At 34.7% G+C, this 26,587-nt stretch overlaps 4 protein-coding genes across 4 annotated transcripts in view; 1 reads left to right on the plus strand and 3 right to left on the minus strand.

The window, feature by feature from the left end:
• The window catches only part of LOC134256625 (dynein axonemal heavy chain 8-like), a 93,673-nt gene that overhangs the window by 56,376 nt on the left and 10,710 nt on the right, over positions 1 to 26,587 (minus strand). The window contains 22 exon segments of the mRNA XM_062739309.1: positions 23 to 199; positions 303 to 525; positions 10,323 to 10,549; positions 10,824 to 10,988; positions 12,563 to 12,716; positions 12,961 to 13,091; positions 13,823 to 13,945; positions 14,050 to 14,242; positions 15,182 to 15,345; positions 15,869 to 15,975; positions 16,324 to 16,537; positions 16,617 to 16,739; positions 16,818 to 16,952; positions 17,078 to 17,220; positions 17,381 to 17,612; positions 17,734 to 17,874; positions 18,155 to 18,396; positions 18,580 to 18,826; positions 19,355 to 19,516; positions 19,767 to 19,901; positions 25,813 to 26,007; positions 26,093 to 26,280. Coding sequence (XP_062595293.1) covers positions 23 to 199; positions 303 to 525; positions 10,323 to 10,549; positions 10,824 to 10,988; positions 12,563 to 12,716; positions 12,961 to 13,091; positions 13,823 to 13,945; positions 14,050 to 14,242; positions 15,182 to 15,345; positions 15,869 to 15,975; positions 16,324 to 16,537; positions 16,617 to 16,739; positions 16,818 to 16,952; positions 17,078 to 17,220; positions 17,381 to 17,612; positions 17,734 to 17,874; positions 18,155 to 18,396; positions 18,580 to 18,826; positions 19,355 to 19,516; positions 19,767 to 19,901; positions 25,813 to 26,007; positions 26,093 to 26,280 — 3,821 coding nt within the window.
• Positions 2,104 to 3,729, minus strand: LOC134256624 (uncharacterized). The gene has a single exon (XM_062739308.1). It carries the CDS (start codon positions 3,727 to 3,729, stop codon positions 2,104 to 2,106), a length of 1,626 nt encoding a protein of 541 aa, XP_062595292.1.
• On the minus strand, positions 6,930 to 8,555 carry LOC134256626 (uncharacterized). Its single transcript, XM_062739310.1, has one exon. It carries the CDS (start codon positions 8,553 to 8,555, stop codon positions 6,930 to 6,932), a length of 1,626 nt encoding a protein of 541 aa, XP_062595294.1.
• On the plus strand, positions 23,162 to 25,561 carry LOC134256627 (uncharacterized). Its single transcript, XM_062739311.1, has 4 exons — positions 23,162 to 23,389; positions 23,510 to 23,682; positions 24,718 to 25,085; positions 25,536 to 25,561. The coding sequence occupies exons 1-4, from the start codon at positions 23,162 to 23,164 to the stop codon at positions 25,559 to 25,561; spliced, it is 795 nt and encodes a 264-aa protein (XP_062595295.1).

The raw sequence follows: 26,587 nt of genomic DNA on the forward strand, positions 1-26,587 counted from the left end.
ATATTCACAGCTGAACCATTACCTTTAAAGCATCTTCAGCTTCCTGGAGAGCAGGTTTGGCAGCTTCAAGTTTTTGTTCAGCTATTTTTTTATCCTCCTCAATTTCATCAACAATCTTCTGGGCTCTGTCCTTCACTTTCTGCACTTCACTTTTTACTTTTTCTGCTGCAGTAGCACTGACGGTTACTTCTGCCAAAACCTGTAATCAAATAAGAACTTTTTTGTCAGACCTCAATTTATTTTCTCTTTTTTTTTTTACCAAGGGTACTCACTTACAGTTTGGGATTCTGATAGACACTTACTTTATCAGCTTTTACATTTGCTACAGCCAATTCCTTTTCCTTTACAGCTAATTCTTTTGATAGCTGGTCCACAGATGCACTTGCTTCAATGAGTTTTTCTAAACCAGTATTCATCCTGCTTGCCATTTCATTTATTTCTGCATGCTTTTTCCCATAAAGGTTTTTGTATCCATCCAAAAATGATAAATAAGATTTTGGTGTCACATGAGTTTGTCGACGAAATCTGAAAATATATTTTGTGTTCATTTACATAATTTAAACAAGAGGCCCAGGGGCCACAGCGCTCACCTGAGCACATCAGCTAGCACAAATCAGATCAGAACTGAGTTTACTGATGGAGGGGAGGGCTTGAATTAAAACCCCCCAAAGGGTCATGATTTGAACAAACTAGAATCTACTAGTGGGAGGTAACTCTCAAAACATCCGGTTTTCACACGTGCAGAATTACGTGAGTGGATTAGCAGGTAAAGTAGCTCTTTAAAAGCTGGAAAATGTACCCTGAAAGTACATCAAAAAGAAAAGCTAAGGACTTATTCTGTCAAATGCATAAAACTGATATTTTCTGATTTGTTCGCTGTTTGTTGCTCAAGGGGGGTAAAAATGCATATGCGTACTCCTTTCGGACACATAAATGCCCCTATTTTCCTTGTATTTTGTGCCTCAAATACATGTTTGTAGTAAGTGATGAATGGATTATTCCTTGATATTTAAAAAACTTTCCATTGATATATAGATGTCTATGTAATAAGGCTTCATATTGTTTTTTATAGGGGTCACTTTTGCTTGTCACTCACTTGATAAAGTCACAATGACGTCATACTTAAAACTGTGTTTTGCACCCTTAAGGAAGGAGAGAAAATTACATTTTTCTTCATTTATTTACCTTTAGGCTAGAGAAAGTTGATATCTTAGTTTTATTTAATATACATAACAATGCAGTATAAGTTTATGTTTACATTTTCTCTGGTTTAATGCATTAGATACATCTTTCACAGCTCTGTTGGGTGTTGAATACCCCCTCACTCACTCCACATTTCAAATTCAAGCCCTCAGAAAACACCCTAATGACTCTATTGTTTATGATTTTGATGTTACTGTTTCAGACTGTTGGATTCTTTATTACTTTTTTAAAATTCATCTTGTCTAGAGTATATGAAACAGCTTTTACAGCAGAAGAATAGCAATTTCTTTTATCAAAGCTTTACAGATATAATGTTTTAAATGATTGTTATATTTGGTATGGCATGACCGATTCGGATGGTTATGCCATTATAATGCCACAGTTCAGAAATAAGCGACAAGTTTTTACTGTGCACAGACTAGTTCATTTCTTGGAAAGTAACTGTAAATTCTCCAATGAGCATTATCATGTTTCTCACATGTGTCACGAGAAAAAGTGTATCAATATAAAACATTTATCCCTTGAGCCAGGACACATTAACATGCAACGTAATCATTGCAAGCATGCCAAGTCATGTTTTGGACATGATGGCTTTAAAAATTGTATTTTTAATTAGGTAAGAAGAACACTGGTAATAATTTCAATTTATCAGTTTATTGTTTATTGACATTTTTTCCATAATTGTGAATTTCATTCAGTTCAGAACATGCATTTGAGTACAGAGACTCTTGTCTAATTTTTCGATTACCGTACTTTTTCTACATTTTGCCAGATATCGTTGTATTTTGTACTTCACAGTTTTTTTTCTCTCTGTGAATGATATAAGGACAGTATATCTTTTCGAGTCATAAACTGAAAGAAAGGGGCACAATTCGAAAAATTTAATCCAAGGCATTTTGCTTAAAGCACAGATAATCTGCCTGTTCCAAATGTTGCTGAGTGGCAGGCCGAATGACAAAGTCCATTAAAATTTCTTTTATACAGCACAGATTTTGGAGCATACGTAAAAAATCTGTGATGTAGGCTCTCCCATTGATTTGTAGTATACAGAAGTGATATTTTATTTAAAACTTCCAGTGATAACGATTTGCTTAATACAGATTCTATTTTTCCACGGTCTTCAGCCGCAAGTTCCAAGTACTGTCCGTATGGCAGAAACTGTGTATTAAATGAATCTGTATTAGCTCGGCATACAAAAGATCTTTCCCCACATCTACTGTGGGACCTGCTGAAATAGTCTATCATGTTTTTTACTGCCAGTAGCGCTTTGGGCGCAAAAGTGTCAGAAGTGTGAGTTTTTTGAATACGCACAAGCTCTAATCTCACCCAAGAACGTACACATGTCGCAAGTTTTTGCTGAAAAATGTCTTTTTGATAACCAGGCAGAAGTTTCGAAAAACATATGCTTTTCACTTTTTTCTGGAGAGTATGTAATCGATGAACAAAACACTGAAAGTATTTAATATTTTTACCATTTTTTTGGCCAAATTCTCTCACGACTTTGCCTATTTGAGCACTCACGTCACTGGTTACAGAGTTTATAGTGAGTAATTTAGCACTGTGAATTTTCTCCAAGTTTTTGTTGGCAAGTTTCGCCTCACTCGAAGAAATGGATTCATCAGTATTATAAGTTAGAGAACATTTTTTTACATCATGATTACAACTATTAATTTTTGAACATATTTTATTTGCTGTTGCCATGGCAACAGGAAGGTTATAACCTGTCATTTTTTCAATTATTGGACTGAAGGATTGGCTAGCTGCCTCATAACCGGTTTGGTTGCGATTGTTGTAGCATGTGTCCCTTTCTACGTCGACAAGATTTCCCTTTCCGAGGCAGGTTGCCACATCCGCGACAAACTTCTGATTTTCCATCATTGTATTTTCATTCATTACAACCATTTTTTCACACTGTTTAGTGATTTTTTTATTGTTGACATTAGTTAAACAGGGACTACGAATGTCTAAACAGGCCATTAACATCTGTACGTCTGATCCCCCCATTTTTGATTTCAGAGTGGCCATAGATAGTCCCTCATTTAAACATCCAGCTGCTGGACCCCTGTTTTGTTTTATACATTCTGTGTATAACTTGCATGGTTTGGTATCAAATGAACATCTATTACATTTAGTTTGAAGTGATATACACATTCCCTTTCTGTGAACAATTGACGTGTTCACACTATCCGGCCTTTTACAGTTGTGGCGCATGCATAATTTAATACAATCTTGTAATTTTGTAAAGTTAACAATGATATTCTCTGATGAATCTTCACATGTTTCCTTTAAATCTGTTATTTGCTTTTTAGGTCTCAACTTCCAGGGAACAGTCTTAGTAGGTCCATCGTAGTTCTTTGACATGGCTTTGTAAACGGTCATATCTGGACGAGTGACACTAGTGAGCGCTGTGTTGCAGACGTCATTGCTGAGAGACAACTTCTTCTCCTTGTTCCACGGTTGGTGTCCTTTTCTGAATGTGTTACTCTTCGTTTTCCTTCCTGGCTTGCGCCTTTCAGCTGGAGGCATGTTATTGTTTAAATCATGAAATTATTACACAGTGGTCACATGTTCATGGTATGCATAGATACATGTATGATAGATAAGACTGTGATATGCCATATTATGACACCACAAAGGTAATTGTGATGTGTTATTTTACATTATGATGCATTTGCATTATGACGTCAAAGTGTGATTATGACGTCAAAGTGTGATGTCAGCTTCATGAGGTCATGACCTTGAAGACACTTATTCATGGTTGATTGAGAATACATGCATATAGATATTGGTTTCTATTAAAACATATATTCAATATTTTTATATGACATAAATTAATGAGTATTTTTTACATTGTCCAGACTTTTGGGTCAATCTGTCAGTTTAACACTACTGTGCCTGTTTCACATTAAATTTATTCCTGATTGTTGAAATTACATCTAGATATTTGGGTAAAATATAGAAAATTTCACTTGTTTTTAGATTTCTTCCATTCATATTCTAACATGCTATTAATATTCAAAAGCTGAGCTTGCTCATTGGTGTTCATTATATGAAATGAAGTAGAACTTGGAAGTCAATTGTCAGTTTTGAAATTTATCCGCCCAGTCCTGTTTAAGAAGTCGTACAATGTCATAAACATGTCGTACTAAATTGACAATATCTTGGCTATTTCTTGACCAAATTCAACTTTTTATACACCAAACTTTTTGTAATTTTGTCCTCTTTGTGTCTAAATTTAAAAAAAGCAATTACAAAAATGTTTTATTTCCTTTAAGGTAGCTAGACACAGTTTCATATAAAATCCAGGGGGGTTTTCCCCGAGAGAAGCATGCTGGGTAGGGGTTTGCCTGCTATTTATAGAAATTGTACATAAACATTGCATCTTTTTTTGTTTTAATTTGCTTGCATAAGGTAGAGTCTTATCTTACAATAAAATGAAAGAAATATGCATATATTTCTTTAAAATTATTTTTTTTGTGACATTTTAATAGTGGGAGGTAACTCTCAAAACATCCGGTTTTCACACGTGCAGAATTACATAAGTGGATTAGCAGGTAAAGTAGCTCTTTTAAAAGCTGGAAAATGTACCCTGAAAGTACATCAAAAAGAAAGCTAAGGACTTGTTCTGTCAAATGCATAAAACTGATATTTTCTGATTTTTTCGCTGTTTGTTACTCAAGGGGGGTAAAAATGCATATGCGTACTCCTTTCGGACACATAAATGCCCCTTTTTCCTTGTATTTTGTGCCTCAAATACATGTTTGTAGTAAGTGATGAATGGATTATTCCTTGATATTTAAAAAACTTTCCATTGATATATAGATGTCTATGTAATAAGGCTTCATATTGTTTTTTATAGGGGTCACTTTTGCTTGTCACTCACTTGATAAAGTCACAATGACGTCATACTTAAAACTGTGTTTTGCACCCTTAAGGAAGGAGAGAAAATTACATTTTTCTTCATTTATTTACCTTTAGGCTAGAGAAAGTTGATATCTTAGTTTTATTTAATATACATAACAATGCAGTATAGGTTTATGTTTACATTTTCTCTGGTTTAATGCATTAGATACATCTTTCACAGCTCTGTTGGGTGTTGAATACTGTAAACCAATTATTATACGCGTCATTTTTTATTCGCGACTGACCGCCAGAGAACTTATCCGCGACGATTTATTTCCGCGAACGAGTGATCGCATTTTTTTTTTATTTCTACGAGTATTTTTGAATCAAATAAAAATTTTATATCCGCCCATAAACTAGGTAAAATGGCTGCGTGAGGTCTGCTTACGCATTATTCAAAACATTCTGTGCATTGCGTCCATTTAAAATCTTATATCCGCCCCTAAAATGGTAAAATGTTTACCATGAATATACTTCATTCGCATTTTCACAACGCTTAAACGAAAATCGGGGAAAAATCTAGGAGATGAAAATTGATTTTAAAACTCTCAATTGTAAAAGTGCCTCATACTAATTGGGTAATTGAATCGACGCTTTCTAAGATCTACACGGCCAATGGGCAATTATTATAAATAATTGGGACAGAGCAGGACTGGGCCATAATTAGCCGTAATTAACCAGGCTATCTCTGACTCGTCTGTAACAAAAAATGAACAATAATAACACAAGCTGAAATGACTATTGACATTTTAATCATTTTTAGACAAATAGTTTTAGATTTGCCATTCGTTTTTATTTTTTCTGAATGTTTGTAATTAAATTTCAACTGCTTCTTGTACACTAACAGAAAAGTTCTTCCGTGGTTACTTGTTGAACCGTCGGGATCGGTATTGAAAAACGGGCAAATAACTCTAAATAAATCATGATATGGGAATATAATGAATAAATGGTTCGCGACGATAAATATCCGCGAGCAGAGGTTACTCGCAGAACTCGCGGATATTTATCGCACGCGTATAATACTTGGTTTACAGTACCCCCTCACTCACTCCACATTTCAAATTCAAGCCCTCAGAAAACACCCTAATGACTCTATTGTTTATGATTTTGATGTTACTGTTTCAGACTGTTGGATTCTTTATTACTTTTTTAAAATTCATCTTGTCTAGAGTATATGAAACAGCTTTTACAGCAGAAGAATAGCAATTTCTTTTATCAAAGCTTTACAGATATAATGTTTTAAATGATTGTTATATTTGGTATGGCATGACCGATTCGGATGGTTATGCCATTATAATGCCACAGTTCAGAAATAAGCGACAAGTTTTTACTGTGCACAGACTAGTTCATTTCTTGGAAAATAACTGTAAATTCTCCAATGAGCATTATCATGTTTCTCACATGTGTCACGAGAAAAAGTGTATCAATATAAAACATTTATCCCTTGAGCCAGGACACATTAACATGCAACGTAATCATTGCAAGCATGCCAAGTCATGTTTTGGACATGATGGCTTTAAAAATTGTATTTTTAATTAGGTAAGAAGAACACTGGTAATAATTTCAATTTATCAGTTTATTGTTTATTGACATTTTTTCCATAATTGTGAATTTCATTCAGTTCAGAACATGCATTTGAGTACAGAGACTCTTGTCTAATTTTTCGATTACCGTACTTTTTCTGCATTTTGCCAGATATCGTTGTATTTTGTACTTCACAGTTTTTTTTCTCTCTGTGAATGATATAAGGACAGTATATCTTTTCGAGTCATAAACTGAAAGAAAGGGGCACAATTCGAAAAATTTAATCCAAGGCATTTTGCTTAAAGCACAGATAATCTGCCTGTTCCAAATGTTGCTGAGTGGCAGGCCGAATGACAAAGTCCATTAAAATTTCTTTTATACAGCACAGATTTTGGAGCATACGTAAAAAATCTGTGATGTAGGCTCTCCCATTGATTTGTAGTATACAGAAGTGATATTTTATTTAAAACTTCCAGTGATAACGATTTGCTTAATACAGATTCTATTTTTCCACGGTCTTCAGCCGCAAGTTCCAAGTACTGTCCGTATGGCAGAAACTGTGTATTAAATGAATCTGTATTAGCTCGGCATACAAAAGATCTTTCCCCACATCTACTGTGGGACCTGCTGAAATAGTCTATCATGTTTTTTACTGCCAGTAGCGCTTTGGGCGCAAAAGTGTCAGAAGTGTGAGTTTTTTGAATACGCACAAGCTCTAATCTCACCCAAGAACGTACACATGTCGCAAGTTTTTGCTGAAAAATGTCTTTTTGATAACCAGGCAGAAGTTTCGAAAAACATATGCTTTTCACTTTTTTCTGGAGAGTATGTAATCGATGAACAAAACACTGAAAGTATTTAATATTTTTACCATTTTTTTGGCCAAATTCTCTCACGACTTTGCCTATTTGAGCACTCACGTCACTGGTTACAGAGTTTATAGTGAGTAATTTAGCACTGTGAATTTTCTCCAAGTTTTTGTTGGCAAGTTTCGCCTCACTCGAAGAAATGGATTCATCAGTATTATAAGTTAGAGAACATTTTTTTACATCATGATTACAACTATTAATTTTTGAACATATTTTATTTGCTGTTGCCATGGCAACAGGAAGGTTATAACCTGTCATTTTTTCAATTATTGGACTGAAGGATTGGCTAGCTGCCTCATAACCGGTTTGGTTGCGATTGTTGTAGCATGTGTCCCTTTCTACGTCGACAAGATTTCCCTTTCCGAGGCAGGTTGCCACATCCGCGACAAACTTCTGATTTTCCATCATTGTATTTTCATTCATTACAACCATTTTTTCACACTGTTTAGTGATTTTTTTATTGTTGACATTAGTTAAACAGGGACTACGAATGTCTAAACAGGCCATTAACATCTGTACGTCTGATCCCCCCATTTTTGATTTCAGAGTGGCCATAGATAGTCCCTCATTTAAACATCCAGCTGCTGGACCCCTGTTTTGTTTTATACATTCTGTGTATAACTTGCATGGTTTGGTATCAAATGAACATCTATTACATTTAGTTTGAAGTGATATACACATTCCCTTTCTGTGAACAATCGACGTGTTCACACTATCCGGCCTTTTACAGTTGTGGCGCATGCATAATTTAATACAATCTTGTAATTTTGTAAAGTTAACAATGATATTCTCTGATGAATCTTCACATGTTTCCTTTAAATCTGTAATTTGCTTTTTAGGTCTCAACTTCCAGGGAACAGTGTTAGGAGGCCCATCGTAGCTCTTTGACGTGGCTTTGTAAACGGTCATATCTGGACGAGTGACACTAGTGAGCGCTGTGTTGCAGACGTCATTGCTGAGAGACAACTTCTTCTCCTTGTTCCACGGTTGGTGTCCTTTTCTGAATGTGTTACTCTTCGTTTTCCTTCCTGGCTTGCGCCTTTCAGCTGGAGGCATGTTATTGTTTAAATCATGAAATTATTACACAGTGGTCACATGTTCATGGTATGCATAGATACATGTATGATAGATAAGACTGTGATATGCCATATTATGACACCACAAAGGTAATTGTGATGTGTTATTTTACATTATGATGCATTTGCATTATGACGTCAAAGTGTGATTATGACGTCAAAGTGTGATGTCAGCTTCATGAGGTCATGACCTTGAAGACACTTATTCATGGTTGATTGAGAATACATGCATATAGATATTGGTTTCTATTAAGACATATATTCAATATTTTTATATGACATAAATTAATGAGTATTTTTTACATTGTCCAGACTTTTGGGTCAATCTGTCAGTTTAACACTACTGTGCCTGTTTCACATTAAATTTATTCCTGATTGTTGAAATTACATCTAGATATTTGGGTAAAATATAGAAAATTTCACTTGTTTTTAGATTTCTTCCATTCATATTCTAACATGCTATTAATATTCAAAAGCTGAGCTTGCTCATTGGTGTTCATTATATGAAATGAAGTAGAACTTGGAAGTCAATAGTCAGTTTTGAAATTTATCCGCCCAGTCCTGTTTAAGAAGTCGTACAATGTCATAAACATGTCGTACTAAATTGACAATATCTTGGCTATTTCTTGACCAAATTCAACTTTTTATACACCAAACTTTTTGTAATTTTGTCCTCTTTGTATCTAAATTTAAAAAAAGCAATTACAAAAATGTTTTATTTCCTTTAAGGTAGCTAGACACAGTTTCATATAAAATCCAGAGGGGTTTTCCCAGAGAGAAGCATGCTGGGTAGGGGTTTGCTTGCTATTTATAGAAATTGTACATAAACATTGCATCTTTTTTTGTTTTTGCTTGCATAAGGTAGAGTCTTATCTTACAATAAAATGAAAGAAATATGCATATATTTTTTTAAAATTATTTTTTTTGTGACATTTTAATAGTGGGAGGTAACTCTCAAAACATCCGGTTTTCACACGTGCAGAATTACATAAGTGGATTAGCAGGTAAAGTAGCTCTTTTAAAAGCTGGAAAATGTACCCTGAAAGTACATCAAAAAGAAAGCTAAGGACTTGTTCTGTCAAATGCATAAAACTGATATTTTCTGATTTTTTCGCTGTTTGTTACTCAAGGGGGGTAAAAATGCATATGCGTACTCCTTTCGGACACATAAATGCCCCTTTTCCTTGTATTTTGTGCCTCAAATACATGTTTGTAGTAAGTGATGAATGGATTATTCCTTGATATTAAAAAAATTCATAATTTTATCTTTCCATTGATATATAGATGTCTATGTAATAAGGCTTCATATTGTTTTTTTATAGGGGTCACTTTTGCTTGTCCCTCACTTGATAAAGTCACAATAACGTCATACTTAAAACTGTGTTTTGCACCCTTCAGCTCAGGTGAGCTAATAAAAAAGAATACACTCTCCCTTGCAGTAAGACCTATTAAAAACATTAATAAAGGTTCCTATTCGAGATTTCTGTAAGGGAGTAGATTAGTAAAAACAATGAAACTAATCTGCTCCTACATAAATTTAGTGAGCTTTAAATTAATTTCCTTTGGTCAAAAATTTATTTTATTCTCTCTTTTACTTATGAGCTCAATAGTTTCAAATAAATTTTTGTCACATTTAGCAAACTTTTCGGACACTATCTTTTTTAAAACATTTTTTTTCTGCCAGTGACCTTGCTACAATGACTTGAAATGCAGTTGCATATTTGTAGCATTCATGAATATCACTCACCTTTGAAAATATTCAACACAAACAGAAGCTACATTATCATGGACCACTCCCATTGTGTTGACAACCTGTTCCTTAATTTCGTTGCTGCAGACAATATGGTAATTGTTAAGAAAATGTCCAGATACAGCAATCAAAGCATCTTTTGGCCATCGACTGAACCAATCCATGGTGCAACCAGATATAAGTCCAGGGAATTTTAATGCCCTTGTTCGGAACTTTTCTCCAACCTGTATGAAAGATATTTTTATTCAATGAGACATTGATTGTGAATTTATTATCTCAGTCTGGAATCTGATTTGGCCCTTATTTAAATGATTTGTGTCCCCTTGACTGAAGGGTGCATTGTGCTATTTCGGTTAAATTTGGCTGGCTTAGTGAAAATTGAGAAGAACAAAATTCCTAAAGTTCAAAGAAAGAGGTGTGCCGCACAGAGAAACTTAAAATGATCCTTCTGTTGTTTAAAAACACATATTCAATCAACTGATTAAGAAAAAGACTCACCGGAGAGAAGCACAAGACTGTATGCAGATTTTTTCTTGCCCTGGAGATGAAATAATCATACAAGTTTTCAAATGTGGGAGGACATCTTGGCATTTCTTTCTTCATTACTGCAATCAATTCCTGTGTAATTTCATCCAGTTCATCTTTGGCAAACAAATTAGAAACCTGCAAATAATTGATTTAACTTTAAACATTTTTTTTTATCGGTTTCAATCAAATCATTAAGCTTACAATGTACATTTATTCAGTTCGAGGGCAACATGTGTTCTGTAAGTCTCAAGAACTGCTTAAAAGTGAAGTAACAGTTTGGCAAGAGGTTTCAGCAAAATACATTCTGTCTGAGAATCCAGTAAATAAGTGCTTTGTTTTACCTAATATGTATCTGTCAAACAATAGCAAACACAAGCTAATTTAGTGGATATATAGATTAAATTTCATTAAAGGTGTTATCCAGAGACAAATTTTAGCAAATTGAAATCTAGAAACTAATCTTTGATATAATCATACATGTTAACCTGTTGTTATGAAAAATAGGGAGATTCAGACCTCAAAAGCGGTAGCATTGCGCGCGTTGTTTTACGCTTGGATTTATGAAGATACATTTCATGTAATATATATGTTTGGACTTAAATGAAAACTACAAGAATTAATCTTAAATATCAACTGCAAGAAGTAGACAGAAAGACCTAAGTTTGAGATAACTAACACAAATTCAAATATTTTTCATGTTCATCATTTTGCTTTGACTGGCTGCTTAACTTAACCTTTTGAAGAGTGATCTTTGCTGATATAGCCTAGAAGCAATAATTCTGAATGTTTATTCAGTTATCAAACACAACAAATGATGACATAGTTTAATATAGATGTAAAACTAGTTCCTATCTTTCGTTCAAGATATCAGATTTCCCGCGATGATCGAAAACGAAAGTAGAGATGTGCCTCATGACTTGGTCAATCGAGTGATTTCTATTGACTTTATTGATAAAACTGTGAGCTTCTGTGCTTTCATAGACGGTGTGAAACATTTTCATCCAATTCTAAAATGCTGTATCTTCTTTTTCATGGCAGTAATGTCGAGAAAATGTATCGTAACCAATGTAATCACCGAGTTTTGTACTGTAGTCGTTATCAAATATGTGCTTAAAATCTATGTACACATCGGTACAAAAAAAGCGTTTGTATGCTTCTGGGTCAAATCACGCGATATCTTACGAGATTTTCAGACGAGTGGCTTCAAAAATGGATACCCAAGCGAACCCAAAATACTTTAGACAAAACTTTTATAGAAAAGCGGTAGATTTAGGAATAAAATCGGTAGGCGGGAGATTGAGTGAAAAAGCGGTAGACTCCCGCCTAAATCGGTAGAGTTAACATGTATGATATAATGAATTAATCATCATCTTAAGCTTCATTGCAAAAGCTCAAAAAGAAATAAGTTGCCATCTGATAATCACTTCATGGAATACTTTTTTTATGTTGGTCTAGATCTGTAATTATTATTTTTTTTTACCTCAAAAGCATAGGTCATTGCAAAAATACAGAACTTTTAGCAATTCCATCAGAAAGTAAAGATTCATATCAAACAATATATGAATGTGACCTTGACCAAAGGTCACTGAAGTATATTCTGATTAAAGTGAGAATGAAATATACTCCCAAAAAGTTACATCATAGAACAACATGCACTTTACAATGGAACTGTCTCGAATTGGGGACCATCTGATACTAGTATAACTTACCTCTCCTGAACTCAGAACATTGTTCAAGTATTCAAGGAATGCTTCATCTTTGATTTCATTGTCGGTAAAAATAAATGTGATTCCTTTCCCTTCACATCCAGCAACACGATACATAAACTTCAAATCATCCATCAAATTGCCAACATTGTATGTCCTGTTGATTAAGTTTCATTGTGCATTACTTGCATGTCAACAATATTTTTCAGTTAAATCAAGAGTATTTGATTGTTGCTTATTTTCTTTGTTTCAAGAGACATTAGTTTTTCATATTAACAGTGCCATTATAACATTATATTAAATGAAGCTTTGGTACCCTGTATGAGAGGTACCTGGGAGCATCTTTACAGATTTGTAATTACTGGTGAAGTAACTGAAGTTACACTTGGTTTATTGCTAACCTTGAGAGTGTAATCTGGAATATTCTGTAGCCTGCGATGAAGGAGGCTAGACGAGTTAGTGATTGTTTTCCTGATCCTCCAACTCCCACCAGCAGAGCATTTCCTCGTGGGGTACCAATAATTCTGGATATCTGTTATCAAAAATAAATCTTCAAATTAAAACAAATACATGGAATGAAATTCCTTACTTAACTTTTTTTTTTAGAACCACTGCCAAACTGGACCTGCCAGGTTAATGGAAACTGAAGGTTCAAACTAGGAAATCAACTTTAGTTATGGGGAGACAGTCCGAGACACATTTGAAAATTTTGGTGAAGGGAACAGTCTGCTTGCTAAATGCCAACAAATAAAAGGGATTCTCAAAGGTACTCAGTCTCTGAACCCTGCTTGGATCGGTCCAAAGTATTATTGTGCACTCCTGGGATTAGCCAAGTTTTTTGTATGTCTGTGCTTTTAGGAATCATCCCTCTAGGCATTTTCTTCCTTGGATCAGCCCTAAGGTTTGTCTTATGACCTGCTGAGATCAGCCCAAAGCATTATGCACTCCTGGGATTAGCTCATAGTGCTTAATGTGATCATGCCCATGGAGATTGGCCCTTGGCATGCTTGTTTTTTGTGCTCCAAGGATTAGCTTCCTCATTGACAATACTTAGTAGCTGTTTTTAAATTTTGGGATGAAAAGCATAGGTCCAAGAATGTCAAAATGCCATTAATTGTGGAAGTGTACACAGGTTTTAATGTATTAGTTGGTTTTATCTGTATTACTCAAGAAAGATATAAAAACCAACTGAACTTTTAAACCCTTGCTTTATTTTATGTATAAATGGTTGCTTTTAAACAAAATTTAAGAGAGATCACTAACCTTGATAAGATGCACCATGGCATCCTTGAAGAAGACAAGATCCATATGAGCCCCCCTGACTAACTCGTTGTACTGTTCCATGTAAGTCAGCAGTTTGTCATTCAATGTCTCATAAGAGGAGATCTATGAGGAAAAAAAGGAAAAAAGAAATGTCAATAAAATAGGAAACAAATACCACCTATATTGTACCACTCATAGTTATGGTGAGGTCAAGCATATACTGTTACCCGTTCATATATTTTGGGAGCTTCTAGTGCAGCATCATCACTTTCTTCTCCTGTGGGTTCTGGAGCATCACGAAGAAAATCCACAAAGTATGGTTCTGGATGACACGTGTCAACAAGTGATGCATCAATGTGATCATTAATGACAACATTCAAACTCTTCTCAAACCAGGCTTTGTCATCAGGATTTGTAAATCTGAAATACATGTAGATGAAACTTAACATCCACTGAAAAACTCACACTTTACTAGTGTTGTAAAATCGGACAAATTTTACTATCGATTATCAAATTGAATTGGAAGAACACAATCGATTATATAATCGATAATTTGAACTATTAAAAAAGGTTAAATTTATTCATTCAGCACGAGTAGAATTCCATGACATGTGACCGCGAACTTTAACTTATTTTTACTGGCATACGACTTTTTACACAATTTACAAATAACCGTGTCCATCTGTAAATTATTTTTGCATGGAGGCCCATGGCCCTTTTTCCGAAAGCCAAAAAACTCCAAACTTTAGATCGTGTTGTACCAGGATATGGATATAATTAGGCGTCAACCTCTTCACCATGCACGTTCGCCATATTGTTTACCGCCAATTAGAGTGACGTCCCTTTGGTGAATATGGAAGTAAAACATGATCGGCTTGAAAAATACGGCTTGAAAAATAAAGCGATCTATCGATGATAATATTTACAATCGATTGTCGCCGATCTGGGCCTTTAAATGACGATTTTTCAATAGTCGGCGACTATCGTAACAACACTACACTTTACTTTAAACAAAAATAAAATAAAAACATCCCCCCCCCTAAATCGGAGAATATCAACTAAATATATGTTTATATAAAGTAAAATGAGCAAGTTTATTTGTATAAAATTTTATTCTTTATTTAGGGATTCTAATGATGTTCTTATATAACATAACAAGTCCAAAAATTATATACCAACCTTTTTTTTTGCACGTGTCCTTCAAAAGACTTTTCCTTTTACAACTACATGTATTATTAATTTATGAATCTAAAGATTATTGTCCAAATTACAAACAAAAATTGATGCTGTTATAGATAATCTGGCTCTAACATATATTTTCTATTTTGATGGACTTACATCTACACATTACACCAATACCTGTCTGAGATGACTCTTGTACATTCATGTTTGAAGAGTCCTAACACCATCAATTGGTCCTCACATTCCTCTCCTTTGATTTTCAGCATTCCCTCCCAAATTCTAGACAGATCTCGCAAGTTGAAAATGTAATGAAACTTGGCTGGTGTAGGCAACATTTTTACCTATCAAACAGTTCAAATAAGTATCAAAATCGTTTCCAAATGAAACGTGTTCAAAGTTTCATTACTTTCATGAAACAATGTGAACATATTCTTATTTCTACAGGTTCCTAATTCCACAGAATCAGAATTTTTATTTGTACTTAATGAAAATTGTTAAAAAGAAAGACATATGGATAAAAAGTTATGCAGATTTCTTGTATATCCTGGGCTTAAGACTTTAAACAAACTTAAACTATACATGTACATTTCATGAATTTCTTGGAGATTTATGTAAGAGTTTGAAACTTTGTATTGTTTCTATGCAGGAAAGGTCAACCATACCAAACTTTATAAACCAGTAAATTGCATATTTGCAATTATATATATTTAATATGGGTACATTCAAACAAAGTGTGAAGAAGATGCATAATATGAAAAGAGGAAATATGAACAATGAAGTGTGAAAAATAGCCAAGTGAGCTAAAAAATGAAAAGCAGGAATATAACATAAATCACATCAAATTTAAAACTGAAAAATAATCACCTTTGTCATTTGCCAGAGAATTCTGGTGGCTGGAACAATCTTTTTCACAATATCACAAACTTCTGGATTAAAGCGACTAGAACAAAAATATCCACACCCAATGATGCCTGCAAAACAATATTATATATTCTTATAAGATGTTATAGCTCTGCAAGTGTTTTAATTTGACTTACCACAGACATAGGATCCTTATTTCAACAAAACTTTAATTTTTAAGCTTGCATTTTTTTTGGCTAAAGAAATCAATCATTTACATGTATTTTTCAATACAAGGCCTTAGAAATCAATGTTCTCTAGCTCTGTTCTATTTCCAATGACTTTCAAAGATAAGAATCAAATTTCAGAGACTTGTGTGAACCACACACATACTTCACATATCAAAAAAGGAAGAAGAGATCTGCTAAAATTAAAATCCTTTTCCAGAAAGTGTGCCCCAACAATCAACCACAACCTACCAAAGATTTTGTCAATGGAGTTATTCGATGGCAGAGTGCAGTTGAATATGGAGAACTGTCTTTTCAATCTCTGAGGGATATCATTTCTTCCTCCTCCTGGGTGTATCATAGCAGCAATGAATTGCATGTCCACTATAGATATGTAATCACCAGGCTTGTCCAAGCTGTACATGCCATGCATCTCCATCATTTGACGAGTGATTTCATTTGTAATCTATAATCAATAGGCATAAATTTTAAAACTTTATTACAACATGCAGTAATAAAACCATGCATGACAACGGATGTTTAACCTGGTCGCCCCACTCATTGATGACCGGCATGTTGATGTCGTCAATGAAAACAGTCATTCTCCTTCCTCCTGGTGGTCCATAAGTACTTCCCATTCTCTTGTCAACATAGCTCTCTATGGTCCTCTGTAAATATGCAATGTTAAACTTACAAAATACACAGTTTTTACTCTTACTTGTCAGTGTGATCATTGCTATAATAACCTGAAACATGGATGGAGTGGAAGCAGAGGAGAAGTTGAAACTTTTGCTCAGATGACTGTCAGGGTCATACTGTGCCATGTAACCTTTGATCATCACAGTCTTTGCTGTTCCTTGTTCTCCGATTAAAAGTACTGCCTAGTAAAATAAATACACTGATAAATTAAAATGAACAACTATTGAAAAAAAGGTTTTATTTCAGCAGGTATTGGTAGGAACTTCTATCATAATTCATGACCTTCCTTTTTTTAGAAAACACTCACTTTGTTCTGTTTTGCAATGACATCTATCAAGAAGCTTGTTCGCACATTGTCCACATTTGGTACTAAAATGGATGAAAATTCAGGAACTACATCTGAAGGGTAAATGTATTCTTCTACTCTCTTAGACCAGTGTTCCCATTCACCTGTAAGAAAAAAATAAGAAGTTTTCTGAATACCTAAAAATAAAAATTTTGAAAAGCAATACATGTATTTGTATCCCAAGTTGAGGGGCAAGTACTAGTGCTTGAAAAACTGTCAATTCCAAAAGTAGATGGAACTGATTGAGTGACTTGATTTTAATACCATGATCATCAACAACATATTCAAAGATGGTCTCTCCCTCTTTCACAGAAGGTAATTCCAATGCACTCTCATGTTTAGCCATAAATTCTTCCATTTTGGCACGATCATCCAACTCCAGCAATGCACCCAAACTCCACATCAGAGAGAATATGAAAAGTTTTTCTAGATGGAATGCAGGAAGTGTTCCTTTGTCATCTTTCTTGGGGATCAAACCCTCAAGTACATTGCAAGCCTTAAAATAATAACATCCAATTTTAAGGATGGTATGCAATCGCAAAGCTAAACAATTTTTATCTATTTCAATTCTTCAATTCAGTAGCTGTTAAAATTATTAAAATTAATTTAAAATTTACCTGCATAATTTGGTTGCATTGCAGTGTCTCCATTTTGGGTAACAAGTTCGTATTGACATAGGTGTACAAATCATCAAATATTTTGTCAAAAAGAGTCAGCAAAAGCTCACTTTCCTGGGAATTTCTCTTTAACAGCCAACCCTTCAATAAACAAAATTGGATAATTTTAAACTTTATTGGACTTATAAAATTAAATCTTGCTTTTTATTTTTTTGGAATGAGCTTTTATATTTAATCATTACATAGCTATTCTCGTTTTTTAACAGTAAATGTTGATGATGCAATTGAATACACACACTTTTCATGTATTATTAAGATATAATTTCAGTATGATAAAAAAAAAAAAACCCCAGACTATGTTATTTCTTTATTATCCTTTGGAGCAGGGGTATAATTAGAACAGTACTTTACTTGTGTGTACCTGTAATATTGGTCTCCAATCCAGTGCTGATGAACTCATGTACACCATACCATTTCTAGATACAGTAGCTGGTGAAGCATTGTCAATGTTGTGGACCTCAAATACTACCTTACAGGCTGGGGACATTGGGATGCGGTCACCGTTGGCCAGTGTGAGAGTCTTATTGTCATCAAGAACAGAATTCAAATTCTCAATCCAAATTGCATCAACAGGGCCATCAAGAACAATCCATATGTTTTCTCCTAAAAAAAGAAATAAAATTAATTTTACTTTCCTTCAAAATAAATCATTAATTAGAGCGTTAAATTGTGACTTTTTCAGCACTCCTTACTTTTTTCAAGTACTGGGTACTTTCAAAAAATAATGAATTTTGAAAATTCCACTCATGGGACAGTGATTGAATAAGTGAGATTATTTCAGCTAACCTTTCTTTGCTTTCAGTGTTCTCCTCCACAAGGTAGAAAAGATGCCATCTGTCCAATCATTTGTTGCTACATCCAGTCTACCAAACATCTGTGGTGCTGTTATAGCTTTTGGATTCATCCTCATTTCCCTATGAGGAGCCCCGCAATCAGTCATTGCTTTCATCAAGACGTGGATGCAGCAAGTCTTGCCTGCTCCACTTGGTCCCAGTGTCATCATTCCATGCCTTACTCTTTGTGTTTCATAGAGCTATAAAATTAATGACACATTTGAAACAATGTGCCTGAATCGATCACTACCATAATTTGTGTGCCTGTCAAGTTATTATACCAGTGGCAAAAGAAAAGTTAAACTTTCTATTAAGATTTTTAATGACTAGTTAATCTCATCATACTTTACTAGAGTTATTGGAAATTCTTAATGTGCAAGAATTATGTATGCATATTTATCAAGATAGTATCTGATAGTTGTCAGACAACATGCAATAAAAAAATCTAATTTAGCATAGGTGAGCTAAAAGAAATGATAGGCAACCTGTAGAGCACAAGAAATTCTTGGTAGCTAACATTTTGGATTCAATGCATGAAGAATCTAATGTCCTCCTTTTCAACAACATTCATCATATGCATATTAACTCCACATAGAGTAAATCAGTTACAAAGAATTTGTTAAAATAAAAAAATCTAAGCTATGTAGAAAATTTCACCATATTTATTATAGGAATATAAGAAATTTAAGTTACAAGATTGGTCCATAAGCCAAATGAACACTACTCACTTGTACAAGTTTGAGATTCCATGATGGATGATTTATGAGCACAGCATCATCTACTTGTTTAGCAATAGCCACTTGCAACTCTGCATATGTTGCACTGTCTAGCACTATTCCTGGAAACAGATCTGCTATCAAGCTCATGAACAATGGCTCATCCTCATCTACCTATAGAGATTGAATCATACAGCTTTAGAATTTTGATTTTTTTAAGGTTGCACTTAAGGATACCTTATTGAAGGAATAAAGAATCAACATAAAACAAAGATATTTTTATCATGCCCTTGCCATGGCATTAGTCTCTCTCAATCAGTGCTACCCCCCCCCCCCCCCCCCCCCCCCCACACACACACACATTTGCGTAATGCTATGATCATTATATTTGTGATTAAGAAAAAAATAGCTTTAAGAAAATTACCAATTTGGATAAATTCATGTCTCTTAAAACTCTCATCACAATTGTATTTTCTGTGTCATTTGGTCTAGCTCTCTTGTTGGCTCCTAAAGTCCTCAGTACAGACAAAATATTCCTCAATCCAAAGTCATAGTGAACCTTTAAGTGCACAAGAAAATAATTATCATTCATTTTAAAGACTAAAGCCATTTAAAATTTGCTTTTCTTAAATCAATATTGATTTAAATTGCAGCAGGAGAATGGAAGAATTAATAAAAATGTTCCGCATCAGAATCTCAGTCAGAAAAAAAAGGAGAGTTCTTATTTCATCAGGTGCCTGTGGATTAATCACATGAAGCAATTCTAGTAAATATAGTAAGAATGCATAACCTAATCCATTATTTTTCGAAGATAAATTAGGTAAGGCTTATAATTTCCTGCAACTTTTTCACTATAAGATAAAACTTGATTTTGTTCTTTTTCACAAAACTTTTTATATGAAATTTTTATTAGGCCTAAAAAAATTAATAACTTGGTTCTCAGGCCCGCCCCGCATGTCTTTTAACAATGCGCATTACCCATTTTTATCCTCAAATGAATAAAATAAAATTTCTCTCGTGCGCTGATAGACTGAAAAAAAAAAATCCGGAATTCCCCGACCGCATTTTAGAATCGCCAAGACTCAATCGGTAATCCTCGGCTGACTCCATTACGCTCCATTTGTAAGGTAAGGAAGTGTGCGACCCGAGGAGCTCCGAGTAATACAGAGCATGGCAAATGCAAATGGCGGTCGGATTAAAAGGTTGACTGAATCGTCAGTGAATGTTTGAATACAATGGCATTAATTTCGGCCCAAATTCGGAAGGGATCAACTGTTTTGCTTCCCTGGCATATAGTTGGTGGGTTTTCCGAGGGATGTACTATGTTAGAACTTTATCAATCCATAAAGAATGGCTCCATTAACCTCGGGACTTGGGTTTTCCCGGAAAAACTTCGAGATTTGCCTATAACAGTTTCTGTGGGAAAATCAAAGACTGACGCGTTTGACAATGTGATGGCAAATATGAATGTTGTCCAAACAGTGTCGTTGTTTGGTCATTATGTGAGATTCAACCTTGTAGAAGATAAAGACCAAAAGAAAAGCACCGCATGTGAAATGCCTTCGGAATCGGGGACGGAGGATTCTGGCCCTGAATCTGGTACGTACTATGTATTTAGTTAGTATTATAAAAAAAAAAACATATTTATGCTTAATATCACGATATTCTGGGCATATTTTCACATCAATGTTGTTGGGTATTTTCCTGATTTTATGTGATGAATTCTTGAAATTAAAAGGAGGCATAAAAAAGTTTTCGTAATTTTAGAAAAATTAAAATATAAAATTATACAGCATCAGTAATAAAGATTCATTGAAATATTTGCATCATAAGAAAATAACTGATTTTAATAACGAAAGTTATGCATACATTCTCTGTAGAACTAATATTAATCATAATGCCATATAAATATAAAGTTTTAAAAAATCCTTATTTACAGGTAAGGCCAAAAAGAATGCATTTGAAGTTCTGCTATCTGGTGCTCGAAAACTGTCTTTACCAGAACCATATGCAGCAGATGGAGGTATCCTTAACAACAAGAGAGTGTTATACAACAGAGTTTTAGAAATGCTGCAAAGGGCAGGATTAGGGTTTACACCAATCAATTTAGACCAAGGCAAAACACTGATTCATACCATAACAAGCTGCTTCTGGACCATTGACCCACATATTGATACTTTGAGAGAAAGAAGTTTTTATGTTCCTTTTCTGTTTGAACATCTCATAGGGTACAACAATCCTGAGAATCATAAACACAAGAAAACTCCATTAGAAAATTCTTCTGTTCTTCATCTTGCTTCATGCCTTGATAAATGTATTGAACAGCCATATATGAGTGGACCAATGTGGTTTTCATTCAAAAATGCCTTGACTCAACTGTCTGAAAGTCTCCACAATTATTCAGATTACTTGGTAAAAGCAGCCAAAAGGATGGAGGAAAACAGAACAAAAATGTTTCCTGTGCGCAGCCCAGATGAAGGACAGAGTATTGAACTTATATATCCAAAATATATTGTGAAACCTGGTATTGTTTCAAGGTACAAGGCATTAGTAGATCGTCTTAGAAATACAGAAGAATACAAGCCAGTTTTTGTAGATGAATATACACCAGAATCCACCAGACAGAGACGTTATTACTTAGACTATCTCAAATCTGGATTACCATACAAGTGTATGCATCTGACATTTTCTACCGGTAATAACCTTGGGTCACATAATTTCATTTGGCGAATTCCTCCCAATGTTGTAGAAGCGGATACTGTTGCCAAAAATACAGAAGTCATACAGTCTTTGAAACAAGAATTACCAAATTACCACACCAGAGCTATGCGTAGAAGCTTTATTCGGAAAGCATCTCTCATTTGTAGTTTAAAAGCAAAAGAGGCACGCTTCATTTACAGGCAACTTTCTGGTGATTCTGCAGAAGCTGAAACAGCTGATCAGAAAGAGATAGATGCACGTGTATACCAAGCCTTCGAAATGGAGGATCCAGATATTATTACTGATCTGAGATGTCACAATAAAGGCCAACCATCGAAGTATGATTCCTTTTTTGAGAAAGCAAAACAGTATCTTGAAAACGTTATCGAGACAGCAGTAGATGAGAGACGTCATGATGAGATAACCCACTTGGCACAAGCAATATCCGTTCCAGACCTCTTGCATTGTGTAAAGGAGACTTGTCCACCAGAAACTGCTATACCTTCAGAACAATGACTCAGACTGCAATTTGCACCCAAATGTGCATCAGCTTATGCTTCTTTACAGTTTACTGGCTAACTGAAAGTGAAATTTCAAGTACAGAGTAGACAGTTGCATGAAACTCATGAAGATACACATTATGCATCGGCCACATTCAGGTATCTGAAAGAATTTTGTATCAAGTTTCGTGACTTTACCGTATTTGTTTGTATGGACGATAAACATCATTGCAAGGTTGGTGAACCAGGGAATCCTGTGGCTGCTGTGGAGAGAGGGAAACGTGTAGTAGTAGCTGAGGACAAAGTATTTGCAGTATCTGACCATGACTTCACAAAATTTAGCGTGGTACCAAGTGTTACCATGTTGGTAGATATACCTTAATCTCTTGAAGAGGGATCCTTCTACAGAGGGCAGGTTTATGTTGGTGTAAAAGATTTGGTCCTTGAGCCTTCTTCACCACTGCAGCACATTGCTGAGCTAAAGCAGATTCTTTTGGATGAGGAATTGCATTCTAAGCCTATATTGTGTCTTTATACAGATGGTGGTCCAGATCATCGACTCACCTATTTGTCAGTACAGCTATCACTGGTTTGTCTTTTTTTGAGCGGAGACTTTGATATGTTGATAGCAGCAAGGACTCCACCCATGGGATCATGGAGAAACCCACCTGAGCGCATTATGTCAATCTTGAATCTAGCACTTCAGGCTGTCGGTTTAATGAGATCACAGGCTTCAGATGAGTGTGAAAAAAAGCTACGTTCAGCCAATGGATTAGGACAGCTCAGGGAAGTGGCAAAGGATCCAGCAATGCGGCAGGAAATGAAAGACTCTATTGAGCCAGTAAAGGTAAATATGTAGATCATGTACATTCACTTTTAATGAAAGAAATTCCAGTTTCTACATTAGTAGATGTACAGAAAGGGTATATATGATTATCACATTTACATCAAATTCTATCCTTATTAGGTCCTTCTTACTCAGATGTTCAGGAGACTTTATTTGAAGGACAAGAAGTTCAAATGTTTCCAAGCTGCTACAGAGGAAGCAATTGAAGCCCTTTGGGAACAGCTGCAAAAGTTTGGTCCTCCCTTAGGACATGATATGAAACAACCAAGCCTGAAAAAAGAACTTAAAGACAGGTATTATTAAATGAGTTTAATATTATTACACACAATCAGTATGACTTTTTAAATCATACCAGATAGATGTGATCTGACAGACTATTGGATGAAATCAAATATGAATGTTCAAACAAATAATAGAAAATGTGTTTATATTTATAGTAACGTTTTGAAAAAGAAAATGATGTTGAAAGTTTGATTTTAGAGTGTATGATGTTCGGCAAAAAGTACTCAGCTTTTATTTAGGGATTTCTAAATGAATACATTCATATACTTGAATGCATGACATTTTTATAGCATGTTTAGAGATGTACTAGATTTAGTGGAAGCTCTAAATAGAATACATGTATATATTTATTATGTTACATGATTAGAGTAATACATAAATATTGCAATACATCTACAGAAAGCAGCTGGTGAGTATTTTTTTTCTGCATGGCTTGGTAGAAACTATTGATATGCACAGCTTTTAACCTATTTAATAAGTTGGGGATATTCTTTTTGCTATGGATGTACTATAGTAACTTCAAGGTCCTAAAAACAGGTGCATGTATATGTGTTAATAAACCTAACAAGCTCTCCTAGTCTCTCTAAATGCTCTCTAACTCAATTTTAAATCCTGTATATTCTTTGTACCATATATACTGTAAACCTACATCATACCTACCTATCAAATTTAAGTGTTTTGTTTTAAAAAATTAAAAACCATTTTGGACAGAAGTCTGGTAATAACAGAATTGATTTACAAAGCGTAAAAACACTATAATAAAAATCTTATTTGAAACAAAAATAATTCATTTTCTTCCTTGACAGGCCCAAGCTTCAGGATTTTTTGGACCACTGTACAGTGTCCAGGTCATATTTCTTTACTATTCGTAAGTGTGGGAATCCAGAATGTCAGATATGCCTTCCACCTCGCCTGCCTCCTGATGTCTTTTCCCAGCTACATGCATTTCCAGATCCAGTTCCAGGTAATAGTTATCTCTATTTAGTAGATTTTCAGTATAAAAAATTGAATGTATTTAATTTATGAAAGTATTTGATGTGAAAAAGTGTCAATTTTACCATGTATTTCACAGGAGAGGATGGACATTATAAAGAGTTTGAAGAAGTCTATGGTACAGATACCACAGAAGAGTATCGTCCTTCACTACAGCAAAAAGTGCCAGAGCTTGCTGCAAACAGTCATGGCATACCCTTTGCTCCTTCTGCTCAAACTGCAAGAACTGTTGGCAAAACTGTGAAGTGTATAGCATGTGATAAACCAAGAGTCATTTATTCTACTCACAAACTTACAACGCAAGATCACATGATTCTGAAACGTGTTTTGGATCTTTATCAATATTCCTGTGGATGTGAGCTTCAAGAGCTCATGCCACAAGAGAGAGAAAGGGCTCCAAAGATATCTGCCCTTCTTGATCGTATATTTGTCAGAGCTAATCTACACTGCACAAGTCCAGTTGAAATTCCGTATTTTAGTGCTGGCATATTCCCTTCCATTTGCTTTTACTGCTCAAATGAAGCAGTTGAGCAAATTGAAGGGACATATCCCACTTGTGAAAGCTGTAGAGCAAACCATATTTCGCCATTCAAGAGAAAAAATGTAGAAAATGCTAGAGAGAAACAAAAGAAAAGTAGAAAGTAAATGTTTTCAATTTCTATGTTCAATGCACATATTGAAGCACTGTTGTTTAAAAGTTCGAGTTTTGAAAATAAAAAAAAAAATAAAAAATCCCTCGTCTTTTTTTTATTGGGTAAAAAAAAAAAAAAAAAAGCCTCCCTCCCTCATTTATTTTTGACAAAACTGGCCTGAGAACCAAGTATTTAATTTTTTTTGGCCTTAACTGTAAGATTTAAAACAACTTTACTAGGGCTCCCATCCTCTTTCAAGTATTAGTTGAGGCGTCTGGGCAAGAATGATTGTATAATGCAAGTATTCCTACAACTTTCTTGTACGCTGTGCCAAGTTCGTGCAATGTTAGAAAAGACCTAGCTGTACTACAAATTTTTTTTGAAAACAAGTGAAATTATAAGTTAGATCCAGCATTTGATACTATTCAACAATGTTCCCGAAAGTAACAGCTGATAACACATGTACTTATTTACTAAACTGTTCTTTCAAAATGCCTCAATAAATTATGCACTCACTTGCTTTGATAACTGTTCTTCACATAATTTGTAGAGAGTATAGAATTTCTGTGCCAAAAGAACATTTTCCAAAAATCCACAACTAGCCAGTTTAACCCTCATGATAATCTGACGGTCTGGAACCATCATAGCTACTGTGCGGAACTGAACTTTCAAGTTTTCTGGCAATTCTTGACGTCCTGCATATCCTGGATTCTGTAACAATGTACTTTATTGCATAAAACATACAAGTATTTTTTTTGCATAGTTATTTTAAATCGCTATATATATATGAACTGACCATTGTAAGGAAAATTCCAAATTCTTGATTGAGTTCCACTACATCACCATCAGTGAATATGAACTCCTTTTTCCTGTCTTTCTTGGCATTGAGAACAATGTAGATCTGTTGAGCAGCTACAGATAATACAGGCAATTCAATTCTGTTAAACTCGTCAAAGCATCCCCAGGATCCAGACTGTGCTAAACCTAAAAGGAAACGTTGTGTTTTGACTTGTATATAGTAACTTAATATGCAGTTATCCAGGGCGAGAAATGTAATGTGTATTGGACATTGCAGAGCTGAGGCCGAAAACATATTTCTTTTTCACATCCTGTATTACTCCAGTCACTTAAATAATTGTGTAACTAATTCTCCAACGTTTAATAAACTTAATACCATGCATTTAAATACAACATGGTAAAATCCTTACCAGTATGTTTTTTGATGTAATTTTTCTTTTTTTCCACTAGTGATGTTTTTTTCAATACCAACAACTCATTGTAAGACTTCATG

The sequence above is a fragment of the Saccostrea cucullata genome, unplaced genomic scaffold, assembly GCF_032062105.1.
Source record: "Saccostrea cucullata isolate Sc308-1 unplaced genomic scaffold, CSIRO_AGI_Scuc_v1 ctg4094, whole genome shotgun sequence".
NCBI lineage: Eukaryota > Metazoa > Mollusca > Bivalvia > Ostreida > Ostreidae > Saccostrea > Saccostrea cuccullata.